Source organism: Zea mays, chromosome 5, assembly GCF_902167145.1.
Source record: "Zea mays cultivar B73 chromosome 5, Zm-B73-REFERENCE-NAM-5.0, whole genome shotgun sequence".
NCBI lineage: Eukaryota > Viridiplantae > Streptophyta > Magnoliopsida > Poales > Poaceae > Zea > Zea mays.
In genome coordinates, this window is record NC_050100.1 from 187,056,091 (window position 1) to 187,076,466 (window position 20,376).

The window sequence follows — 20,376 nt, forward strand, 5'->3', positions numbered from 1 at the left end:
AGTTGCTCAAGGGGTACTAAAAGTAGCTAAACGTGGCCACGTGGGCCAGAGAACCCCCATTTTCCACTCATACCCTCCAACCTCATTTCCTCTCTCTCCGCATTAGGGACATATGTATCTTTTATTGCAATATGCTAAACTTTATTAGAGTAATCCAAATACCACAAGGAGCTAAACTTTAGCATTTCAATTTAGGGGGTGTTTGGTTGCTCCTGCTAAAATTTAGCCCGGGTCACATCAAGCGTTTGACTTTTAAATAGGAGTATGAAATATAGACCCAACCACTAGATTCGTCTCGTCTTTTAATCTTCGGCTGACAAATTAGTTTTATAATCCGACTACATTTAATACCTGGAACGGATGTTCAAACATTCGATATGACAGAGGCTAAATTTTAGTTTGGGGTAACCAAACACCCCCTTATATGGCTAAAGTTTAGCTGGAAGCTAAAATTTATAACAGGCCTAAAACGAATGACACAGCTTTGGTGGGAACCGTTGGATCGTAACTAACGCTAGAGAAGCACTCCGAAGACCTGCTCTCCTTCGTTCTGTTTGTTGTTTTTCTTCTCCCGTCCGCAGTCCGCTTGGCGTGCGCGACGGCTAGGGCGACCGCCGCCGCCCTACGCCCTACGTCCAGCTGCCCATGTCTTCTTCGGGCCCCTTGCCGGCGGGAACTCACCAGACCAGGTATTCCCGACCCTTCTCTTCCCTTCCTGCTGTACAAAATTGAGCACCCGAACCCTAACTGAGCTATTTGGCTATTTGTATTCGGATCTGATCTAATGTCAAGTGTATACATGTATTATGCCTAGTAACATTGATACTTGTTTTATCACCCATGTCAATTGGGCCCGCCCCTGTGTTGCCATGTTGTAATCAAACTGAAGGCGGAGTTGAATGTGAAGAATAAATCGATTCTCTGTAGGCGGTAGCAACCTTGTGTGTGTTTATTTTGTTGATCTCATCAGTCGATAAGCTGCTTAGTGCTTTTCTTAGGGTTTCTGATCTAATACCGCGGTTTCTGTATTGTCTCTCATTATCTAGATGTTGTTTGAATGTTAAACTATCAATCAATGTCTCCCTTGTCTTGCTGTATAGGTTGCCATTTCGTTAGCTTTGTATCTTGCTACATGTATCTGCTTATGATCATTTGCTTATAGTTGTCTTTATTCTCATTGTTGTTCAGGAATCGTGCTGGCAACCGGCGCAAGTCTGGAGGTACATCTCTTCCAATAAAATTAGTTACATTTGGTTAGGCTTTTGAGGAACTTATATTTTCCTTCAACTTGTTTGTGGAGTTCATATTACGCATAATGTCCCATTGATTTAGTAGTTGATATGATCTGATTCATTTTCAGGGTTTTATTATGCATTTCCTCAGATGCAACCAAATGAATTTCGTTATGATTTTAGGCACATGCTATTTTGCTGTGTGGTTTGCTGGGTCGATGCATAAGCGGCCCTACTGTTCACCAGTTGAGTCAATCTGATCTAATCCAGTACCTGGGTGTTTTGATGTCAAATACTGTCTTTCTAAGTTAGTCTATGAATATCCCTGTTCTTAAGGCGTCGCCTAGGCGACACCTAGGCGTCCAGGCGGAGGTCCAACGCCTAGGCGCCTTGCCCGCCTACCTCGCCTAGGCGCCGCCTAGGCGTCCAGGCGGTGGTCCAACGCCTTGGCTCGTCTTGCCGCTTTAAAAACCATGATGAATATGTTTAGACTAGGTGTATGCCCGTGCGTTGCTACGGAGTCAATTGCCTCATCAACGTCCTCCACCTTGCCTCCCTCCGCACCCTCTACCTTGGCTTCTGGCGCTTCCCAGACACCGCCGCGCTCCCGCGGGGCTGCGCTGCCATGTTCCCCTGCCTCTAGGAGATTGGACTCTGCGCTACCATCATCCACGCTAGGGACATCGACCACCTGCTTGACTGCATCCCCGTGCTCGAGAAGTTCGGCAGCGGCCAACATCTACTTAACCGACCTGTCCGGATTCGCAACTAAATCCTCTAGTTCTATAAGTGATTAAGTTGTGGGTCATGACATTACTATCAGGCCCTCATTACGATCAGTGAGAAAAAAATCAGCACTTGTACAATGCACAAACATAATAGAAAAGGCAATTGAGTTAGCATTGACAAATGATTAGAATGCCAGAAAGAAGCTAAAAATACAAGCATAATAATCATTATGCATCTGAGTTTGGAAAACAATAATATGCAATGATACACATTAAAAATTGACATAAAAGGACATGAATGTTTGCACAACACTTAATTCTGCTTAGTAATGAAGCACTTCAAATTTGGATCAGTCAATAAAAATCAGGGGAAGTGGGGCAATACCTGAATGCGTTTCTTTGAAGCCTTAGTTTCCTTAGTAGCCTACAACCACGAAGATGCCACAGTGCTGAGTCACGCAGCCTATTCAAGTTGCGGAGATCCAATGAAGTTAATTCTTGACAATATTCCCCAACAGTCTTGATGGAAGCTGAGGTAAGTTCCCTACATTAGATAGCAAGACAGATATACAGTTCCATGTTGCTTCTGAATACTGGCATAATAGTAATATAACTATGGTACTATTACTTCTAAAAGAAAACTATTTCCTAAAGTAGGAATATGCAAAGACTTACAAGCAACCAGCAAATGCTAACTCCTTCAGATTTGAACCATGCACAGGAATGAGCCCCTTCACAAACTTGTCACACACAGATTGTATTCCAGACATTGCCAAAACCTCTAGATGATTAATCTTCTGTGGAGCAGGAAGAATTGCCATAGCATCCACGTTTGTGCAATCATCTATATACAGTTATCTAAGAACTGAATGTAACTTGTTTGCAAGAATATTGATTCCAGATTAAGTGAGAAGAGAACACTCACACAGATTTATGGAACATAAAGAAGGTGCAGCCGAGATGATTGTGACCAAACCATTATCAGAAAGCCAATAATTTCCCTTCAGAAATATTTTTCTCAACAATGGCATACAGTTAGGAACCTTAGCTAAGGTAGTTGGCAATATGTAATCAGGCATGCATCTCCCAGATATATCAAGCTGTAGATCCTACATTAAGACAAACACTGAATGAGTTCTCACAAGTTAATTTATCCAAAAGAAATAAGATCGTACTGAAAGGAAAAATAATGTGTCCATAGCACAGAAACTGCAGAGTAAACAAATAGTACCTACAAGCTTTCAATGCTGCATTTCCCAAAAGTTTTCTCAAAGTCATCCTCAATCAGCCATGAACACTCACTGAGATGCCATTATTTTCGCGCACTGGAGGCTAGAGAGCCTCCAAATCTCGTCTCCTTTCCGGGTGGTCTGAGTGTGGAGTGTATGTGTTGTGTGCGTCCGGTTCGATAAAAAAATCAATACGGTTGAACATGTTATGAGTATCTTATACGTTTATCCACTCCAAACCAACCATTTCCTTGGTTCTATAATACCACCAAGTCTGTTGCAAACTTGCAATTGGGCCAAACTAACGGTGCCTGGCTGTGTAATCTGTGTTGATCCAAAAACAAACTTATCTTGTTTTAGAGCACCCGCCGGGTGTTCGACTCTCTCTCTCTCGTCTTACCTAACTCGGGGTTTAGAGGAAAAGCAGCTGCGATGTTGTCATCGCCCATTGTTTCCTCTTTTCATCGCCCATCAGTTCGTGTTTTTGGATATATTTTAAACATTTGCCAGTACTCTTTTCTTCTTTTAAAATAAAAAGGCTGTGTTCGTCATATCATGAAGCAATTTGTCATGTTATTCTTTCTGATAATTATGGTTGGTGGTCGACCAAAGGATCAATAAGGAATAAAGAATCCTACTCGTTATATGCTAGCCATGGGGGTGGGTTCTGTACTTCCTGTGCAGGTGTACCTGGGGTTCGCAGTTGGTTGTCTTTTATGGTCGCTTCGCTTCAGTGTCTTCACGGGCCGCCGGCGGAGATGCAGTTCACAGCGTCTCCGGTGGTGGAGCTTCCGGTCGGCGGCGCGGTGCTGATGTTCGAGCAGGACAACGACTCCTTCGAGGTGGGCATCTCTGTGTGGCCCTCGTCCCTGGTCCTCGTCAAGTTCGTCGAGCGCTGCATCCGCGACCCGGCCCTCCCCTTTGCCGACGTGCTCCGCTTCCCGGGAACTCGGGCCGTGGAGCTCGGGTCCGGGTGCGGCCCGGCAGGACTTGGCCTCTCCCGCCTCGGCCTCACCGACATCGCCGCCGTGCTCCCGGCGCTCCGTCGCAACCTGCGGCGCAACCGAGTCCACCTCTCCCGCACGCCTCGCCTCGCCCAGCTCCACTGGAACTGCCCCGCGCATCTCGCCACGCTAGCCACCCCGCGCCGCTTCGATCTCGTCGTCGCCGCAGACGTGGTCTACGTGCAGGAGTCTGTGCCGCACCTCATCGCGGCCATGGATGCGCTCGCCGACGCCGAGCGCGGCGTGGTGCTGCTCGGCTACCAGATCCGGTCGCCCGAGGCGCACCAGGTGTTCTGGGAGACCGTTCCGGCTGTCTTCCCTTAGCTCTGCTGCCATCTCCTCCTGCTGCCTACGCTTCCGCTCCGACACCTCCCGGGGCTTCTCCACCGGCGCCAACGCCGACGTCAGAGCCAACACAGGCTCCTCCGCCCCGAGCCCCGCCCGCGAGCGACGGATCTCGATGCTGACCGGTTCGGCGCCGGCGCGGGAGTCGGGATCGTACCCCATCTGCTTCAACATCCTGAACCCTACGTTGCTCTCAGGGATAGCTTCCGCGAGCCCGACCATCGTGCGTGCGTCCTCCTCCCGCTGCTTCCGCTCGCGCTCCTGCCGCCGCCGCTCCTGCCACAGCACCCCCTTCCCGCGCTTTGCCCTCGGCTGCGCCTGCGCCTGCGCCTGCGTGGATGGCTGCTTCCGGCGCCCGAGATTCTTCGGTGGGGAGGAGGACGGACTCGGTGGGAGGAAGCGGGAGAGGTCGCCCATGTAGTTCTCATCTGCGTCCGGCTCCATGGCGCGTGTCGCGCGTCGGTGGTCAGGGTCGGAGAGGAGGGAGACGAAACTGTGCGGCGGGCAAGTGTGCGTGTGGGCGGGCTGCGGGTGGGAGGCGGGCGGTTCTCGTGGGCGGGCGGGCGGGCGGTAGCGGCGGGATTCGTGGCGTAGGGAGGCGGGCGGGATTCGCGGAGTGTGCGCTGCGGGCGTGCGGGCGTTTCGCGCGGGGGGCGTGCGGTAGCGGGCGGGGGCAGTCTACACTGCCTCCTTAATAGTTAGTAGAGAAATCTCTACATAGTTCAATAACAGTGGTTGTTCTTTTTCGAATGGACAGACTGTTACATAGTTTAAGGCTTTCAGCTTCCAAATTCTTAAGAACAGAAGGGTCCTTTAATAACAAATTAACATTCTTGTGTGAACCCACACACCAAAACAAAACCCAATACATGTACTTAAAAATATATAAAACTGAAGGCAACCGCAACCACTGTTCTATAATTAACCATCTTAAGAGTAAAAGGTTTATTTCTGTTGTACTTGAATGATCATCACTGGTGGCTTTTCAGTAGCCTTATGTTTGCAGTTGAATTTTCTGTTTTCTGGATTCCGTTTAACGGTTACCATGTCTCTTAACATACTACTGCTATATATTAAATTGTTAGGCAGTTCTGTTCATCTCACTTTTGACTTGTAATTGTTATTCCACCAAACAGATAGGGCTGATAAAGCTAATTACTCCTACAATAATGATGGAGAGAAGAGCAATGTTCCTTCATTAAAGAACCTTCCTCCAATTGTTCATCATGAAACATTCTTCAGCAATGTTCAGAATGACTACAATCAAACAGGATTAGTGCCTTTGGAGGGATGTTCTGCCAGTGAGGCTTCACAGCTTCTCAGTGATCGTATGTATCTCTGCAGAACTGCACAGTTATTTTGAAATTTCTGTGCCAGAAGTTCATACTTTTTGAGCAGTCTTGCTGCATGCTACTACTGTGTAGTGCCTTTACACTGTATTAGCATTGAGGTTGGATACTAAGAAATTTTGAGCACAATATTGTTGCCTGTCACTCCTGTGTAACCTAAGGGGGGTTGCCTATCCAGTGTCCATATACTCAAATTTGCAATATCCAAGACAACATAGGTAGTGTTTGGTTTGATGCATGAGGTGGGATGGGATGTGCCCATTTTTCTGGGTGTTTGGTTGGGAGTCAGGTGGAACTGGGACCTCCCACTTAGAGTATATTCCTGGAATATTTGCCAAAACGGGGGCAAGCACGTCTCATCAATAAGCATGATTAGAGGCATCCCACTTGGCCACTTCGATGCCGTCTTCACGTTCTCGACCGAGCCGTTTCCATGCGATTTCTCTCTTCATCCGATGCTGTTCTTCTTCTCCAGTGGCAGATGGGGCCACCTTCGTGCGAGCTCTGACTGTTTCCTCAGCGCGCTCGTGGACACAGCAGACAGAGCAGGGGCGGCGATGGACGAGTTGACGGAGCAGGGGTGGCGGCGGACAGCGGATGGAGCCACCTCTGGCAGCTGACGCTACGGAGAGGGCACGGCGGTGGTGTGCGGTCCGGCGAATGGAGAGGGGTGGCGGCGACGTGCTACTGTAGAGTGATGGGGAGATGATGAGGAGAGAAGATAACTGCGATGGGAAAAAACTAAAAAAAACAAGGATGACAAATGGGGCCGGCTGAAATGAGATAGCACCCACAGTTAGCTGCTAATTAGCAGTGTCAAAAAGAAATACCATACCACTCCTTCAATCCACCAACCCAAACAGAAAACCAGGATGACTCCGTTTCTTTCACCAAACGCTAAGGTGGGATGGTTCCACCCCAGAAATCAGAATCAGGACGATCCCATTCCACCTAGTCCCCAAGCCAAACCCTACCTTATGGAGCACCTGTAACCTTGCATTTCATTCTTGGTTTTCTGGTTGTGTTTTACATTTTAGAATATCAAATTGGGCACTCCTTTAGTCCATTACTATTTCTTCCATTAACTTAATTATTATTTCTTTATAGTAATCCCTTATTCCAACTCTGTAGGCTGGACTGCTGCAATCAACATGTACAATGACCAAACAATTGACCCCTCAGGTGAATCAACAGTACTCTAAACTCTACATTTCTCCATGGTTATCGGCTGGCTCTTCAATGTTAAATCTGGCAGTGAGGAAAAAATTTGGACCTTAGTACTTACTAGTGACTTTCATGTATATTATTACATGCAATGACGACTTCAAAGTTGACATTATATTCTTGTACTTTGCTCGACCTATTGTAGCAGCTGTTAAGAATTGAGAATTTCATACTGGGTAGAGGTTTTTGTGCATATACTCTGCTGCAACTCATAAAACTAATATGTTCATATTGGGCAGAGAGCTAGTGATGCTGTAGTGTTAGTATAATATATCATGCTTTGCACTGCAACATTAAACAACAGTAGTCAATCAAAGTTTGGAATACAGTTTTTAGGGCGTGCTACCTGGAAAGGTGTTTCGATCAAATTGGGATTTCAATAACATGCTATAAATTATATTCTGGTGAACTTTGTATATCAACCTGACACCTCAGATAGGTATCCGTGCGAGTGGTGCCAGTGTGAAACATGTTAATGCTGTTAACTTCGCTATCTTGATGTTTGCCTAGAGAAACCGGTAATGTATTCTGGATCTAGCAGCTCATCATGGGGTCACCTGAAGCTTCCTCATCAGGTATGACTTGGCGTGAAATACTTGCCGTGATTTCTTCCTACATGGTTTTGCTAATTGCTGTATCCTAATTACTTTCTGGGTCTTACGGGGACTACAGATGAACTTCCTCGAGGAGTTGCGCCGTGCAGTGGACGCTCATACAGAATTTGCGTCGCCTGTCGTCACCTGGAACTAATCGAAGTCAGCATCTGCATCATTATGCGTTATGACTAATTTTCGAAGTCAGCATCTGCATCATTATGCGTTATGACTAATTTATGGAAGGCAGGCTGTTCGCCAGGTCTATGTATGATGTATCCCATACACGGATGATGTGCCAAAAGGCTTTCGTCTGACCTGCAGCTGCTTCTGGAATCTGCATCTGTACAATTGTACCATTGTTACCCCTGGCCTTGTAGCTGCAAAGCAGTTTGTTGTAACAATTAAATGAGGCGCCGGATCCTCACGCCATCGAAAGTTTGAAACAGCTTGGTTGTTGTATGGTAGTTCCAAGACTTGGTGATTATAATGTGCGCATTTTCTCGACCTGGAGTTTTAGAATATGTAGAAGGTAATGCTTATTGAAAACCTCAGCTTTTAACTTCAACGGTATTTCTCGCTGCGCCAAATCACCCGATGTTCAGAGCTTAAACTATAGAATTAGCGGAAGGTTTACAAGATCATATCAGCACAAAATGACTCAGCGGGTCAAAAACAGCTTTTGTTTGTGCAATGCAAAGATGAACCGTTCATGTGCTCATCCGCACATACCTAGCGTATCTGTCTTTCACCATGCCAGCTTCTTGCATCTTACACATTTCTCTCTCCTGTCTTCTATCTTTTCATGGAGCAAAATTTACTCACCCAAGAGAATTCAAGTCTTAAATCGACATCCTGTCAAGGTGGATGATACTCACTCCATTCTTTTTTATTTATCATGTTTTAGTATAAAAAATGAAATAGCGGGTAATAAATATTCGAAAATGAAGGTAACCCGCTAATTTAAGACTTGATGATGAACGGGAAGTGTACATGCAGTGGTCACTGGTCAGGCTGTCTATTCAAAGAAATGATGAACGGGAAGTGTGTGGATGCGCAATAAATTCATATACTCTCTTCATCTCAAATAAATCATTCTAGCTTTATAAAGAGAATCAAAACATCTCGAGTTTTGACTTCAAACATCGTCCCAGGGACACGAATTGTTCTTCCACCAACGAGTGCAGACAACAAGGAGCAACGGTCACACATGCTTTAGGCGCGTGACATAGAAATCATGCTATACAATCTCAACCAATCCATACCCAGCTTAAAGACGACTCAGAATAGGTACGGTTTGTCATAGGTATAACATCTAGTGTGTTGTTTGTTTCACATATTTATAACCTAAACAGTAACAGATAACGTTAAACCATGTTTGTTTAAATTAAACCGTCATTAGATAGCATACTAGAAATTAATATTGTTTTATTCAAACTTGTTACCACTGGTAATTAAGTGTGAATCATTATTATTGCAATTTACGTTACATTTTGTGAACCAAAGGGCACTGAATCCAATTCATTTCCTTTTCGTCTTCTATGTTAAGACTCAAAGTATTCATCACTTCATTTCCTCTAACAGGAGGTGAAGGTTGTCGTTGGTGACGAGATTTTCTGGTTGGGAAGGTGCTTGATCATATGCATTATGTGCATTCACAAAAAGAAAAGAAAAAAGGAAAATCATTGTTGCATAACCATCTTTGAAATGGTGCGTATTTTATCATCGTATTTTCTATACACATGTAACATGTTGCCATTAAAAGCAACAAAAGATAACCTTAGAGATAGAAATAGCCTACCCGACAGATTAGCTTTATATAATCCGTTGAGCTTTATATAGAGGAAGTTAAGAACAGGCTAAATCAAGGGCCTTAGAGCTAAACAAAGTTTAAGTCATGAGCTTGATTCTACACTTTTTAGAGCATTGCTTCAAATATATGCAAATAAATACCAATGTTTAACAATGATGCATAATCCCCATAGAAAATAAGGGCATGTTCGGTTTTTTTTTGCGGTGAACCTGTGCAACTGGCCTCGCCCCGCTCAGCAAGACTAACCTTGGCAGCAGCGGAGAGCATTTCTATCTCAACCCAAGTTAGCAATACGAAACATTGATAGTGCAAAAATTGAGAAAGCCAATAAACAAACCAAACACAATTTCTTGCCCATCCTCCTAAAGCAAGCAGCCGCAAGGGATCCAAACGGCCCTTAAGCTTTAGGCTATGTTAGAAATGGAAATAACCGAATAAGCCCTAACTGCATATTTGCTAGTGAAAGAATAGAAAGGCTTCCACCCTTTCGCAAGGGAAGCCTAAGCTTGGTGTGCTCAAATTACACGCCATCGGGTGAGCCCTCGCATCACAGTAAAGCCATTACAAAAGGATTATAGCTAAGGGACGAACATCGAATAAGGTGGCAAAACGACCAAAATGAAAACGATAGCTAAAAAACAAGTCGATTCTAGAAACTTGGAGAGTACTGAAGTCGATCATGCTGGCATAACATGTTACTTCTTTAGTCGAGCTAAGGTACCTAAATTAACCTCATGCGATAGCTTCAACCTTCCGAGCCTTGTTAGAATTCTTCTCCGAGTCTGGGTTTCTATCTCGCTTCGCGTTGAAACGCTTTCCTCCTCTCTGGTTATTTGAAGCCCTAGAATTACAAGAGAAGAATTAAAGCCCCGTTATCTTCCATACGAAGGCAAAGACAACTCTTGTTGAAGATGGCGTACGGCTCTGTATAAGACTGTTCAACATGACTAAATAGGAAATTGCAGCAAGGTCCCTTGTGCAAAAGTGCCAGATCATAACACTGTTCGCTTCGGATTAAAGCCGGTTGTTTGGACTGTTGTAACTGCAATCTATAGAGACATAAACACTGTAGACGCAGTAATTTAGATATTTTTTTGGAGACCTTGTTGGGTCTGTAAAATTTAAGGGCAAAAACCCAAGGGCTTTCGCTTGAGAGTGGTGCCCCTAGTTTTACATGAACAAACAAAACTGTAAATCTAAGGAAATTGAGCCTCAGCTGGCTGAAGCCTGAAGGTGCAGGTGTAAACCCAAACCAACCAGGTTCAATTACAAGTTCTCATCGAGGCAAATTTAGGTGCATGTTGCCTTTATAACATAAAGCCACCTAGTGCCTTGAAGGTTCAGTTAGGAGTGTCCAGGAAAAAACTGCAATTTAATCTAAATCTATCATATTGAGTAAATAAGGTGTCTGTTGTGTCAACTTCAACAGTTAGCCCAGGTAATTATATTAAGCAAACAAGGTGTCGTGGTTTAATTGCAACAGTTAGCAAAGGTATCATTTATGTTAGTGTCAGCTTCCATGAGGAGAATTGCTTAAACATATCATGAAGTGCATAAATGTTCTTTTTGTGAACTTCCTGAGATAGTACAGGGCAAACAAGACAGATAAAACCAGAGTTGACCGAGAACACACTAGTACCTTCCCTTGTAGCTTCTACTATCCTTGTACTTTCCTTGAATACTGCGGATTGTGTCCCAATAATCCTTCTCAGCTTCACCTGCCAAAACAGAAATGTACTACCTAAGATCTGAAAATATCTATACCTAATATTAAAGAGCCAAAATTTTAGCAATTTTTTCTGCACCCTCCTTAACTACCAGATAATATAGTTTCTTCTATCCGGACTAATATGACTCATGCTCGTACAAGTTAAAACTGCTCGCGTCTAGCGATGGTCCCTAAATGCCTACAATGACCCTAATTTGCTACTAGAGCAATTATTTACAACAGAACAAATTAAATTCAAGATGCAAAAAGTCAAAGTCAATAAAGAACAGCTGCTGCTCTTACCAGTCACAGGCTCCAAAGTAACAATGTGGTCCTTAATTATCAAGCCACCATCAGCAAGTACTGCAGACATGCGGGCTTTTTCAGCTGCCTTAGAATCTTCAAAGCGAAGGTATCCTGAATTATCTCCGATGCTGAAGTCCACATACTTCAGCAGGGAACATATTTAAAGAAAGTATATCATATCAACAAACGCTGAAGGTAAATAAGATGCAGAATACATGCTCATTACTTGATACTGAAATATGTTTTTCCATTGAGTAGCATTGTGGCCGAAAATTGTGAGGTTTCCGTTAACAAAATTTCAGAACATCTGCCGGTAGATAACCAATTGATCTTAAAGAAGTTGCAGCATTTTGAAAGGCAAAGGAAAGTATATGGAGTATCATTAAAGTTCTTAACTGCTGCCAATATTTTTTCTCGAACGCCCAGAAGACTTTTGGTAATTGGTGTGCATGGGGAGGTAATTCATCAACTGGCACCAAATAACTCGGTCCCCTGACATGCCTGCCAATGAAAAACTGCCTACTACTACCACCCCATCTTTTTTTTTCAAACATGTCATCTCCATGCCAGAAGAGTCATAACTTTGCATCCGCACAGCCATTAAGCATGTCAGAATTTTCGAGAAAACAGCCATCCAACTCCATATGGCCTTCAGCCACTACCATGATCAGTAAAGCATAGCAGCAAGGGCAACAATGAGGCAGAGGCAGCAGGTAGTACATCTCGTGCTCGATGAAAGGAATTCGGGAAGGACAAAAGAGAGGGAGGAGTTTCAAGCAGCACCAAACTAGAAGACCGGACAAATACAGCCAGCTAATCTGTCTGTGTAATTACTTGCAGACCATGGAACCTACCCCAAAAGGCATGGATAGAACAGGATGAAAGAATGACAAGTAGGGGCACTGCGGTGAAGCCTGATTTATACAACAACAAAGCCTTTTTGTCCAAAGTAAATTGGGATAGGCAAGAGTTGAAACCCAACAGAAACTGCAAGTCAAGGTTCAGACACATAAATAGTTATTTACCATGCACTCCTATGCAAGGCTAAATTTTTAGTTATATTTATTATTAACCTTGGGATAGATGATGGATATGTAGTCCATAGGACTTAAGTATATATAGCCAACAGTAGTGTAGGTCTTAACAATATTCCACCCTTCAAGTTTCCTTTTACTATCTCTTCCCATGTCAACTTCGGTCTTTCCCTGCCTCCCATCCAATTGCTATTGCGCCTTAAAATCTGACCACACACTGGTGCCTCTGAAGATTTCCGTTGGACATATCCAAACCATTTCAACCGGTGTTGGATAAGCTTTTCTTCAATTGGTGCTACCCCTAGCCTTTCACGTATATCATCGTTCGGAACTTGATCCTTTCTTATATGATCGTGAATCCAATGCAACATATGCATTTTTGCAACACTTATCTGCTAGACATGTCGACTTTTTATAGGCCAACATTCTGCACCATACAACATAGCAACTCTAATCACCGTCCTATAAAACTTGGCCTTTAGCTTTTGTGGTACCCTCGTATCATATAGAACGCCAGATGCTTGACGTCACCTCATGCTTTCAATATACGGATAACATCATCAATATACATGTCTCTTTGTAGCATTGATCGTAAATACCAAAAGGTATTCTTCCTAGGCACTGCTTGACCTTACAAACTAACATATTCCCCGTGTTTAGTAGTGCCGAAGTCAAATTTCATGTATTCTATTTTAGTTTGACTCTGGACTCTAGAGTCTCCCGCCACAACTCTAGTTTCCTATTTACTCTTGACTGACTTTCATCAATTAGCAATATATCTTCGACAAAAAATATACACCATGGGATATCCCCTTATATGTCCCTTGTGAGCTTATCCATCACAAAAGCAAACAAAGGTACGGGCTGAAAATTGATCCTTGATGTAGTCCTATTCGAATCAGGAAATCATCCAATCTTCATCACTTGTTCGAACACTAGTTACAACATTGTTGTCATGTCCTTAATGAGCCCAACGTACTGCGTTGAAACTTTATGTTTGTCTAAAGCCCACCACAAAACATTCCTTTGTACTTTCTGGTAAGCCATCTCCAGCTCAATAAAAACCATGTGTAGGTCCTTAGTTTGATTCCTATACTTCTCCATTACTTGTCTTAAGTAAATGGTTTCCACGGTTGAACTTCCATACGAGAAATTTGGTTGATTGAGATCCTCGACGATGCTCGATAACTCTCCCCCATAGCTTCATAGTATGGCTCGTCAACTTAATTCTCCAGTAATTAGGACAACTTTGAATATCACCTTTATTCTTGTAGATCGGTACAAATATACTTCTCTACTCGTCAAGCATCTTGTTTGACCGGTAAGATATTGTTGAACAACTTGGTTAGCATTTGACCAGTAAGATATGGTTGAACAACTTGGTTAGCCATAATATAGCTATGTCCCCAAGGCATCTCCATGACTCAACTAGGATACCATCAGGGCCCATCGCTTTTCCCTCTTTCATCCTTTTCAATGCATCTCTAACGTCAGATCTCTCACTAATAGGTGCCAATGTGACATCTAAGTCTTCCCAAAAAAAAGACTTCGAATATACTTAAAAGCAAGCTATTGGCTATGTGGTTGACTTCAATGGCACGTGTCTAAAAATGTTTTGAAAATGTATGGCCTAGGACAAAACACTCAAATAGAGCACATAAGTGCGGGTGATTCCGACACATAATAAATTTACCCACTAGGGACCGTACGACTCATTTAGAATTTGACACCTTTTCACTCCTTAATTGACATGCATCTCTCCCATAGTTTGAGAAAGAAAAAAAGGCAAGGCAAGCAAAGATTTTGCCTATGTAATCCATGAACTGAAATTTGAGTCATCAGCGACACTTGTTGAGCATTTATGAATTTATAAAAAGTGGTACTTCGTATCTACATGATAGGCCATAAAAGTGAAAAAAACATACCATTTCACTTCAAGACAATAAAATAGAATCATTACTGTTAAACCAACATAAGCAAAATCCGGAAAATGCATGAATTATCATTACCCGGACAGCTCCAAATTTTTTGAATGCTTCTTTTAGATCCTCCCTCGATATTTGGTTCTTCACATTCACATTGCCAGAAATGATTTTGCCTTCCCTGCTCAATGGTTCACTATCACCATGTTTATCACTTTCTATGGGGACATCACTAATACACTTCTCAGATTCTGTAGCTTCCCCAGTGTTTAGATCTTTCTCTTTGGTCATGTCATCTGAGGACATCCCTTGCTTAATAACATCGCTCTCAAGGATAGACTCCTCTGGCCCCTGGCCTGAAGGTTTTTCCATGGAACTGGAAACATCTAATTTCGTAGCAGAGTCATTCTCTTTATCTATGTTATCTTGCTGCACTACAGTATCAGCTGTGGCCTTCTCCAATTTGAAGGCCACAATTAGGCCTTTTTGATAGCTGCAACCAAATTTCAAGGACTATAAGAGACAAATAATAATAATAACTGGCCAGATAGGCTGTACGATACAGATACTCACCCTTCATACTGGTTGTCCTTTTTAAGGTGTGTCTTTTCATATGCTTCTTTTTTGGACTTTTGCTCAGCATCAAACTCCTTCCTTCATAATTCAGGCAAGGAACAGTCAAAATATCGAAGACACCACTGAGTTAAAATACCAAACATGTGAACAAATCAAACAGGTAGTCTGTGTAAATAAAGATGCTCAATTACATTCAAAAAATATAAAAATGGTTACTTTATCATAATATATTTAAATGACACTAAAAAGAAAGGAGACCAATTTCCCAACAGCAGGAAGCTATATCATTTTATGACGACATTAACCAGCAAGTGTTTTGTATGTACAAATAGGAAAGTGGCTTACTTTGGCCTTATTTCCAGATTTGCCCCTGCAAATACTAAAGCAGTCTCCATAATTCTTTTTGCTTCCTCTTCTTCAGAAAACTCAACCAAAGCAGTCCCACAGAAGTGTTTTTTGTTGGCAATATTGCGTGGAAGTCTCACGCTGTTTACCTAGGAATTTATACAGAAATATGTAAAAATGTTATGTTATTTCCACAACTTGAATGCACAATTCATCTACTTCCATTGCAGATTAATAACAGTATAACTTGAAAAGGGCATCATAACTCTCGAAGTCTCCAGATATCTTTCACATTAGAAGCAAATCATACTACAAAAGAACACTAATAGAACAGCAGAGCAGAACAGATAGTTATATTTATCTATTCTTAGGCTGTTCGCAATGCTGTTGTTTATTTATTACAAGTTAAAAATCTTGACCTGCCATATTAAAAAAAATGAATGAAATATATGCAGTTCATTATTATATACTCCCTCCGTTCTTAAATATATGACGCCATTGAATTTTTTGAAAACTTTGACCACTCGTCTTATTCAAAATATTTATTCAAGAATGTAAAATTTCGAGTCATGATCAAACAACCTCAAGTGATAAAACAAATCATAACAAAGTAAATGATAATTCACATTTTTTTCTGAATAAGACGAGTAGTCAAAGTTTTCAAACAAAAAGTCAACAGCGTCATATATTTAAGAACGGAGGTAGTATCAGATTTCTATTTCAATCCATTTCGTAACCAGCCAGTAGCACATTAACTATAGTATTTGAAAGAAAAATAGATACAACATACCTTTGCATAATTTGTGAAAAAAGATTGGACGTCTTCCTGCTTTACATTGCAAGGCAGCGGAGATACAGCAATAGTCCTAGAGTCTACTTGTTCTATGATCTCATCTGGCTTCAAGAGTTCACTAGCTCTACCAATCTTCTTTCCTGCAATCGAAGTACAGTAGAAGTGAACCAACTCAGATTCATTCCAACCCACCTCTTAAATCAACTATTCGTTATAAGAACTATGACTCTTGACTTACAATAGAAGTTCGTAATAAAAATTGCTTCCCAGTAAAGTATTGATAAAGGAGAGACCGAGAGATCCAAATCAAGTGCAAGCCAAGGCAAGGCAACATATTAACATCTGCTGGTCGTACATACGAGTGCTAGACACAACTTGTTCACAATTTAAGCCCAAGGGATCTAGATTTGTAGCTATTTTTAATGTAGAATAGGACAATCTAAAATGTCAACTAAATTGAGAGACATAGAAATATCTGAAACAAAGCTCGGGTTGTCACGTGTTCAGCACGTGACACAACTAAACCAAAGTTCCTGAAAAAAGGTGAGGGAAGGGCAGGAATTGGCTTACCATCCTCCGATACGCGGAGGGCAGGAGAAGGCCGGAGCACCTCAGCAACCGCAAGCACGGTCTCCTCCGGCACAGTCTCGGGCTTGACATCTGCGTCCAGCCCCAGGTGGGACTTCATCCGCGAGAAGGAGCATATCAAGGGCAAGCTCACCACTGCGGCACAAAACAACAGAGAATTCAGCAGCTCGCCCACGGAAACAAACAAACCGAACAGCAGGGAGATGGGGCGGTTGGGCATTACATCCGTCATCGCTCTGCTCGACCGTCTCCCGCAGGAACTTATCGCGGGGGAGGTTGCTGTCGCTGAAGTAGAACTCGACCTGGGGCAACCGAATCAGATACGTACTTTTCAGAGGAATCGCATGGTGGCGGAAAAAAAAAGCTGCGCATCTGGAGCAACGAGGCGGGGATCGCGAACCTGGCGAAGGACTTTCTTCGCCTTGCCCTCGTCGAGCGGCGCGGCGGCGGGAGCGGCCATGGATTTCTGGCCTCCGATCGCGATCGAGCTGGACTGCTGGAGACTGGAGAGGAACCGCTGCTAGGGTTTAGTCGGGAGGTTTTAGCAGCAGCGCTGGCGCGGGTGAAGGAGCGGCGGCGGCGGCTTTCTCCGTGTAGTTTTCTACCGGCCCGGCCCATAACTCCTTCCAAAACGGCCTGCTTTCTATGGGGCCGATCTCGGAGGTACTTGGGCTGCGAGAGGCCTCCCTCCACGCAAAGAATATTGTTTTTTCATTCAATTCAGCAGAGCCGTGGCTGCATTTTGAACAACTGAAGCAGACAAAGACAAGGTGACAAGCAGTCGCAGTCGCCGACGTGAACGTGCCAAATCGGGTATTCGTGCGGTCCGGATAAAAGATACGGCCTCCACTTTGCTCACTCGCTCTGCGTCTGACCTCCGAGCCGGTCAGTCTTATCATCAGCTATCTTGATTTCTGATAGGAACTGCGTTTGGGGCGTTCTTTCCCTGAACAGATAAAAACCGGGTAGCTTTCAGATAAGCATGTCTCTTTTTTTGTGTCTGGTGCCGGCATACGCGTACTCGATCGGAGCCGATAGCTGTTTATTATTGGTTTCTGGATCAGCCGATTCTTCAGCTTGCTCATGTCTTCCATCTCAGCACTCAACAGTCGTTATCGGATCAGTGGTACGCCTAACTGTCCCCTTTGTTAGACATGGTACGGTTGATACCGGAATTTCTAGTAGCTTAAAGAACCATCCAGTCGAAACTGGGAGTTGCAAAGTTGGCAATGGATAGTAAGAGAGAGGAGTAAACTAGAACCTGTCTTGGTTGTTCCCGTTTGTTGGCGTGAGCAGTGGTCATCACCATTGTTACTGTAGCCACTACTCATACATTCGAGTTCTAACTAAAGAGTAGAAGTGGTATCAACACCACCGCTCATACATTCGTTCTGAATGAAGAGTAAAAGCAGCACCGTGACATTAATTTTCTATTACTTGCGTGGATTGTTAGCCTCGTGTGCTACTAGAGCACAAAAGCAAAGGCGTGCTTGTACTTGCTAACAATGGCACACTTGCGTCTCGTGGCAAACCTATTTTATGTGACGCAAGCTATGCTTGTATCTGTGCTGGTGGGTAGTGGGAGCGGCACACAGAAGCACGCACTTGCGGTTCAGGCGACCATTTTAAAGCACCTTTTTTTTTATCGGTGTGGAAGAGAAAGAGACGGACAGACAGCAGCAGGCAGATAGATGCCCAAGGATCCAGATCTCGCTCGTGAATTGCCCGGCGCCCGGCGGGGAGGGCCACCGGCTGACCTGTCAACCCCGTATCCGCAGGGGATAGCGCGATCGTCCCGGCGCCCAACCGGGACGCGCCACTTGGGCCGACCGGGACGCGCTTGGGCTACGTGTGAAGGAGACGCTTGGGCCGGCCGGGGCCGGGCGCTGTCAGTGTCACCGTCGCGGTCGTATCCGGCGTCCGTCGGACCTCCGTGTCGTGTCGCACTGCAGACACAGCGGCGTAACAAGTAATTGTGCTTCCCGAAATGATCATGTAGATTCATTTTTAAAAAATATTTTTTCTATAAAATTTTAAAATATATACGATCATTTTTGCACCGCCGATGTTTCATCGCCTCTAAGAGCAACTCCAACAGTTATGTAAATTTTAGCTCTCTAAATCACAGATTTAAGAAGTTACTAAATGGTTTTTGAAGTAAAAAAATGTGAGTTCTCCAGTAGTTCTCTAAATATAGGTTGTAATTTTGTTTTGTATTTATCCACATAAAAAATAAGTCACAAAAACTATATAATGCAGTCAACATTTTTGTTTAGGGAGTTGTTTAAAGGTTGCCAAATGTAGAGAGAAAATAAGGTTAGATGACAAGTTGTTAAATTTAGAAAGTTCATTTAGAGAACTGTTGGAGAATAGTTTTTATGTTAACTACCTAAATTATTGATTTAGGAAGTCTTTTAGAGCTGGAGTTGCTCTAAGGACCCCGCCGTACCATTCAACCGTAGCTACGAGCTCTTCATCTTGATCCCCTACTTCTGCTTGAAGTCTATGGACAATGACATGCCCTGCATCAGTGATTTTTAGCTACGTGAGATTGTTCAAAGCCCAAGACCGAATGGACTATGACAGACTCTGTCTTGAGTACTCAGGGCCGCCAAGACTTCCGCATTTGAGGCCTGTTTGGTTCGCTGCCTAATTTGTCACACTTTGCCTAACTTTTCTGCCTAAGGTTAGTTCTTCAATTTAAACGACTAACCTTAGTCAAAGTGTGGCATAGTTAGCCACGAACCAAACAGGCCTTTGGTGTTTAACCAACGCGAAAACGGACTTGGAGAAAATTCTTTACTAGATGTTCCGTTGTGTTTCCCCTTTGATCTGAGACATGTTACGTTGGCATCGAGTTTAAAAGTCTTTTCTAAGTCTGTCTTCGGTAGACAGTATAAAATAGGGGAAATAATAGTGTATATGACACTGTTGCTCGCGCCGATTTGGATTTCAAACACTAAAAATCATCTAGTGGTGCTCTCTGCGGAGCCGTAGACGGTTCGCGACCCAGGACCGGACGATCCGCGACCTGGGCGCAGGAGCGAATCCTCATCTACACGCTTCCAAACGGTTCGCGATAGCACAAAGAGTCTCCTTCTCCACGAAGAACCCTAAAAACGTCCCGGGAGAGATCCCGTCGAGGGGGAGAGTTCCAAGGCGTTGCTCCGAGTCGGTAGGCCGCCCGGTGCTCCTCTAATCGACGTAGAGTCGAAGAGAGATCGTTGTGAAAGACTAAACTAGGTCTAAAACTAAGGGTAAATTACTCCTACTCCTAGGAATTGGAAGACCGATGCAAACAAGTTAAAATTGATAAGTAAATTTGATTAGATCGATGGTGGGGTTCAATCGATCCTACCCCTTCATCTATATAAAGGGTGGAGGTCTGAACCCGTTACAAGTCGGTTCTCGAGTTAATCCCACAGGTTTTACTAACAAATTCCGCTAGAAATATGGAACCCTAACTGATTTCGCGCGTGCGCAGACCGTCCGGCCCCAAGGGCGGACCGTCCGCCTGACAATTTTTGTGTTTAACATATGCCTCTGCCTTTTGGTGAAGGCTGACGAACAAAAAGCATATGCACTAA

The 20,376-nt window shown here is 43.7% G+C and overlaps 3 protein-coding genes across 7 annotated transcripts; 2 read left to right on the forward strand and 1 right to left on the reverse strand.

The window, feature by feature from the left end:
- The first annotated feature begins 467 nt into the window (after positions 1 to 467).
- LOC100193656 (uncharacterized) lies at positions 468 to 8,272 on the forward strand. 5 transcript variants are annotated; one of them, XM_008682957.3, is made up of 7 exons: positions 468 to 689; positions 1,189 to 1,220; positions 5,675 to 5,866; positions 7,019 to 7,069; positions 7,622 to 7,686; positions 7,784 to 7,866; positions 7,951 to 8,272. In XM_008682957.3, the coding sequence occupies exons 1-6, from the start codon at positions 646 to 648 to the stop codon at positions 7,859 to 7,861; spliced, it is 462 nt and encodes a 153-aa protein (XP_008681179.1). In that variant the 5' UTR covers positions 468 to 645; the 3' UTR covers positions 7,862 to 7,866; positions 7,951 to 8,272. The 5 variants fall into 5 exon arrangements, with proteins under 5 accessions (XP_008681179.1, XP_008681176.1, XP_008681181.1 ...); NM_001367034.1 differs by having other exon boundaries at positions 520 to 689; positions 7,955 to 8,190; XM_008682954.3 differs by having other exon boundaries at positions 7,784 to 8,272.
- Positions 3,260 to 4,757, forward strand: LOC103627400 (protein N-lysine methyltransferase METTL21A). Its single transcript, XM_008647690.4, has one exon. The coding sequence runs from the start codon at positions 3,906 to 3,908 to the stop codon at positions 4,515 to 4,517; it is 612 nt and encodes a 203-aa protein (XP_008645912.1). The 5' UTR covers positions 3,260 to 3,905; the 3' UTR covers positions 4,518 to 4,757.
- Positions 8,273 to 9,847: 1,575 nt separating the features above from the next.
- LOC103627401 (la protein 1) lies at positions 9,848 to 17,422 on the reverse strand. Its single transcript, XM_008647691.2, has 10 exons — positions 17,190 to 17,422; positions 17,013 to 17,091; positions 16,772 to 16,924; positions 16,199 to 16,341; positions 15,409 to 15,557; positions 15,061 to 15,141; positions 14,575 to 14,980; positions 11,529 to 11,673; positions 11,157 to 11,235; positions 9,848 to 10,358 (listed from the first exon to the last, which is right to left on the reverse strand). Exons 1-10 carry the CDS (start codon positions 17,247 to 17,249, stop codon positions 10,250 to 10,252), a joined length of 1,404 nt encoding a protein of 467 aa, XP_008645913.1. The 5' UTR covers positions 17,250 to 17,422; the 3' UTR covers positions 9,848 to 10,249.
- Between the last annotated feature and the right edge of the window lie 2,954 nt (positions 17,423 to 20,376).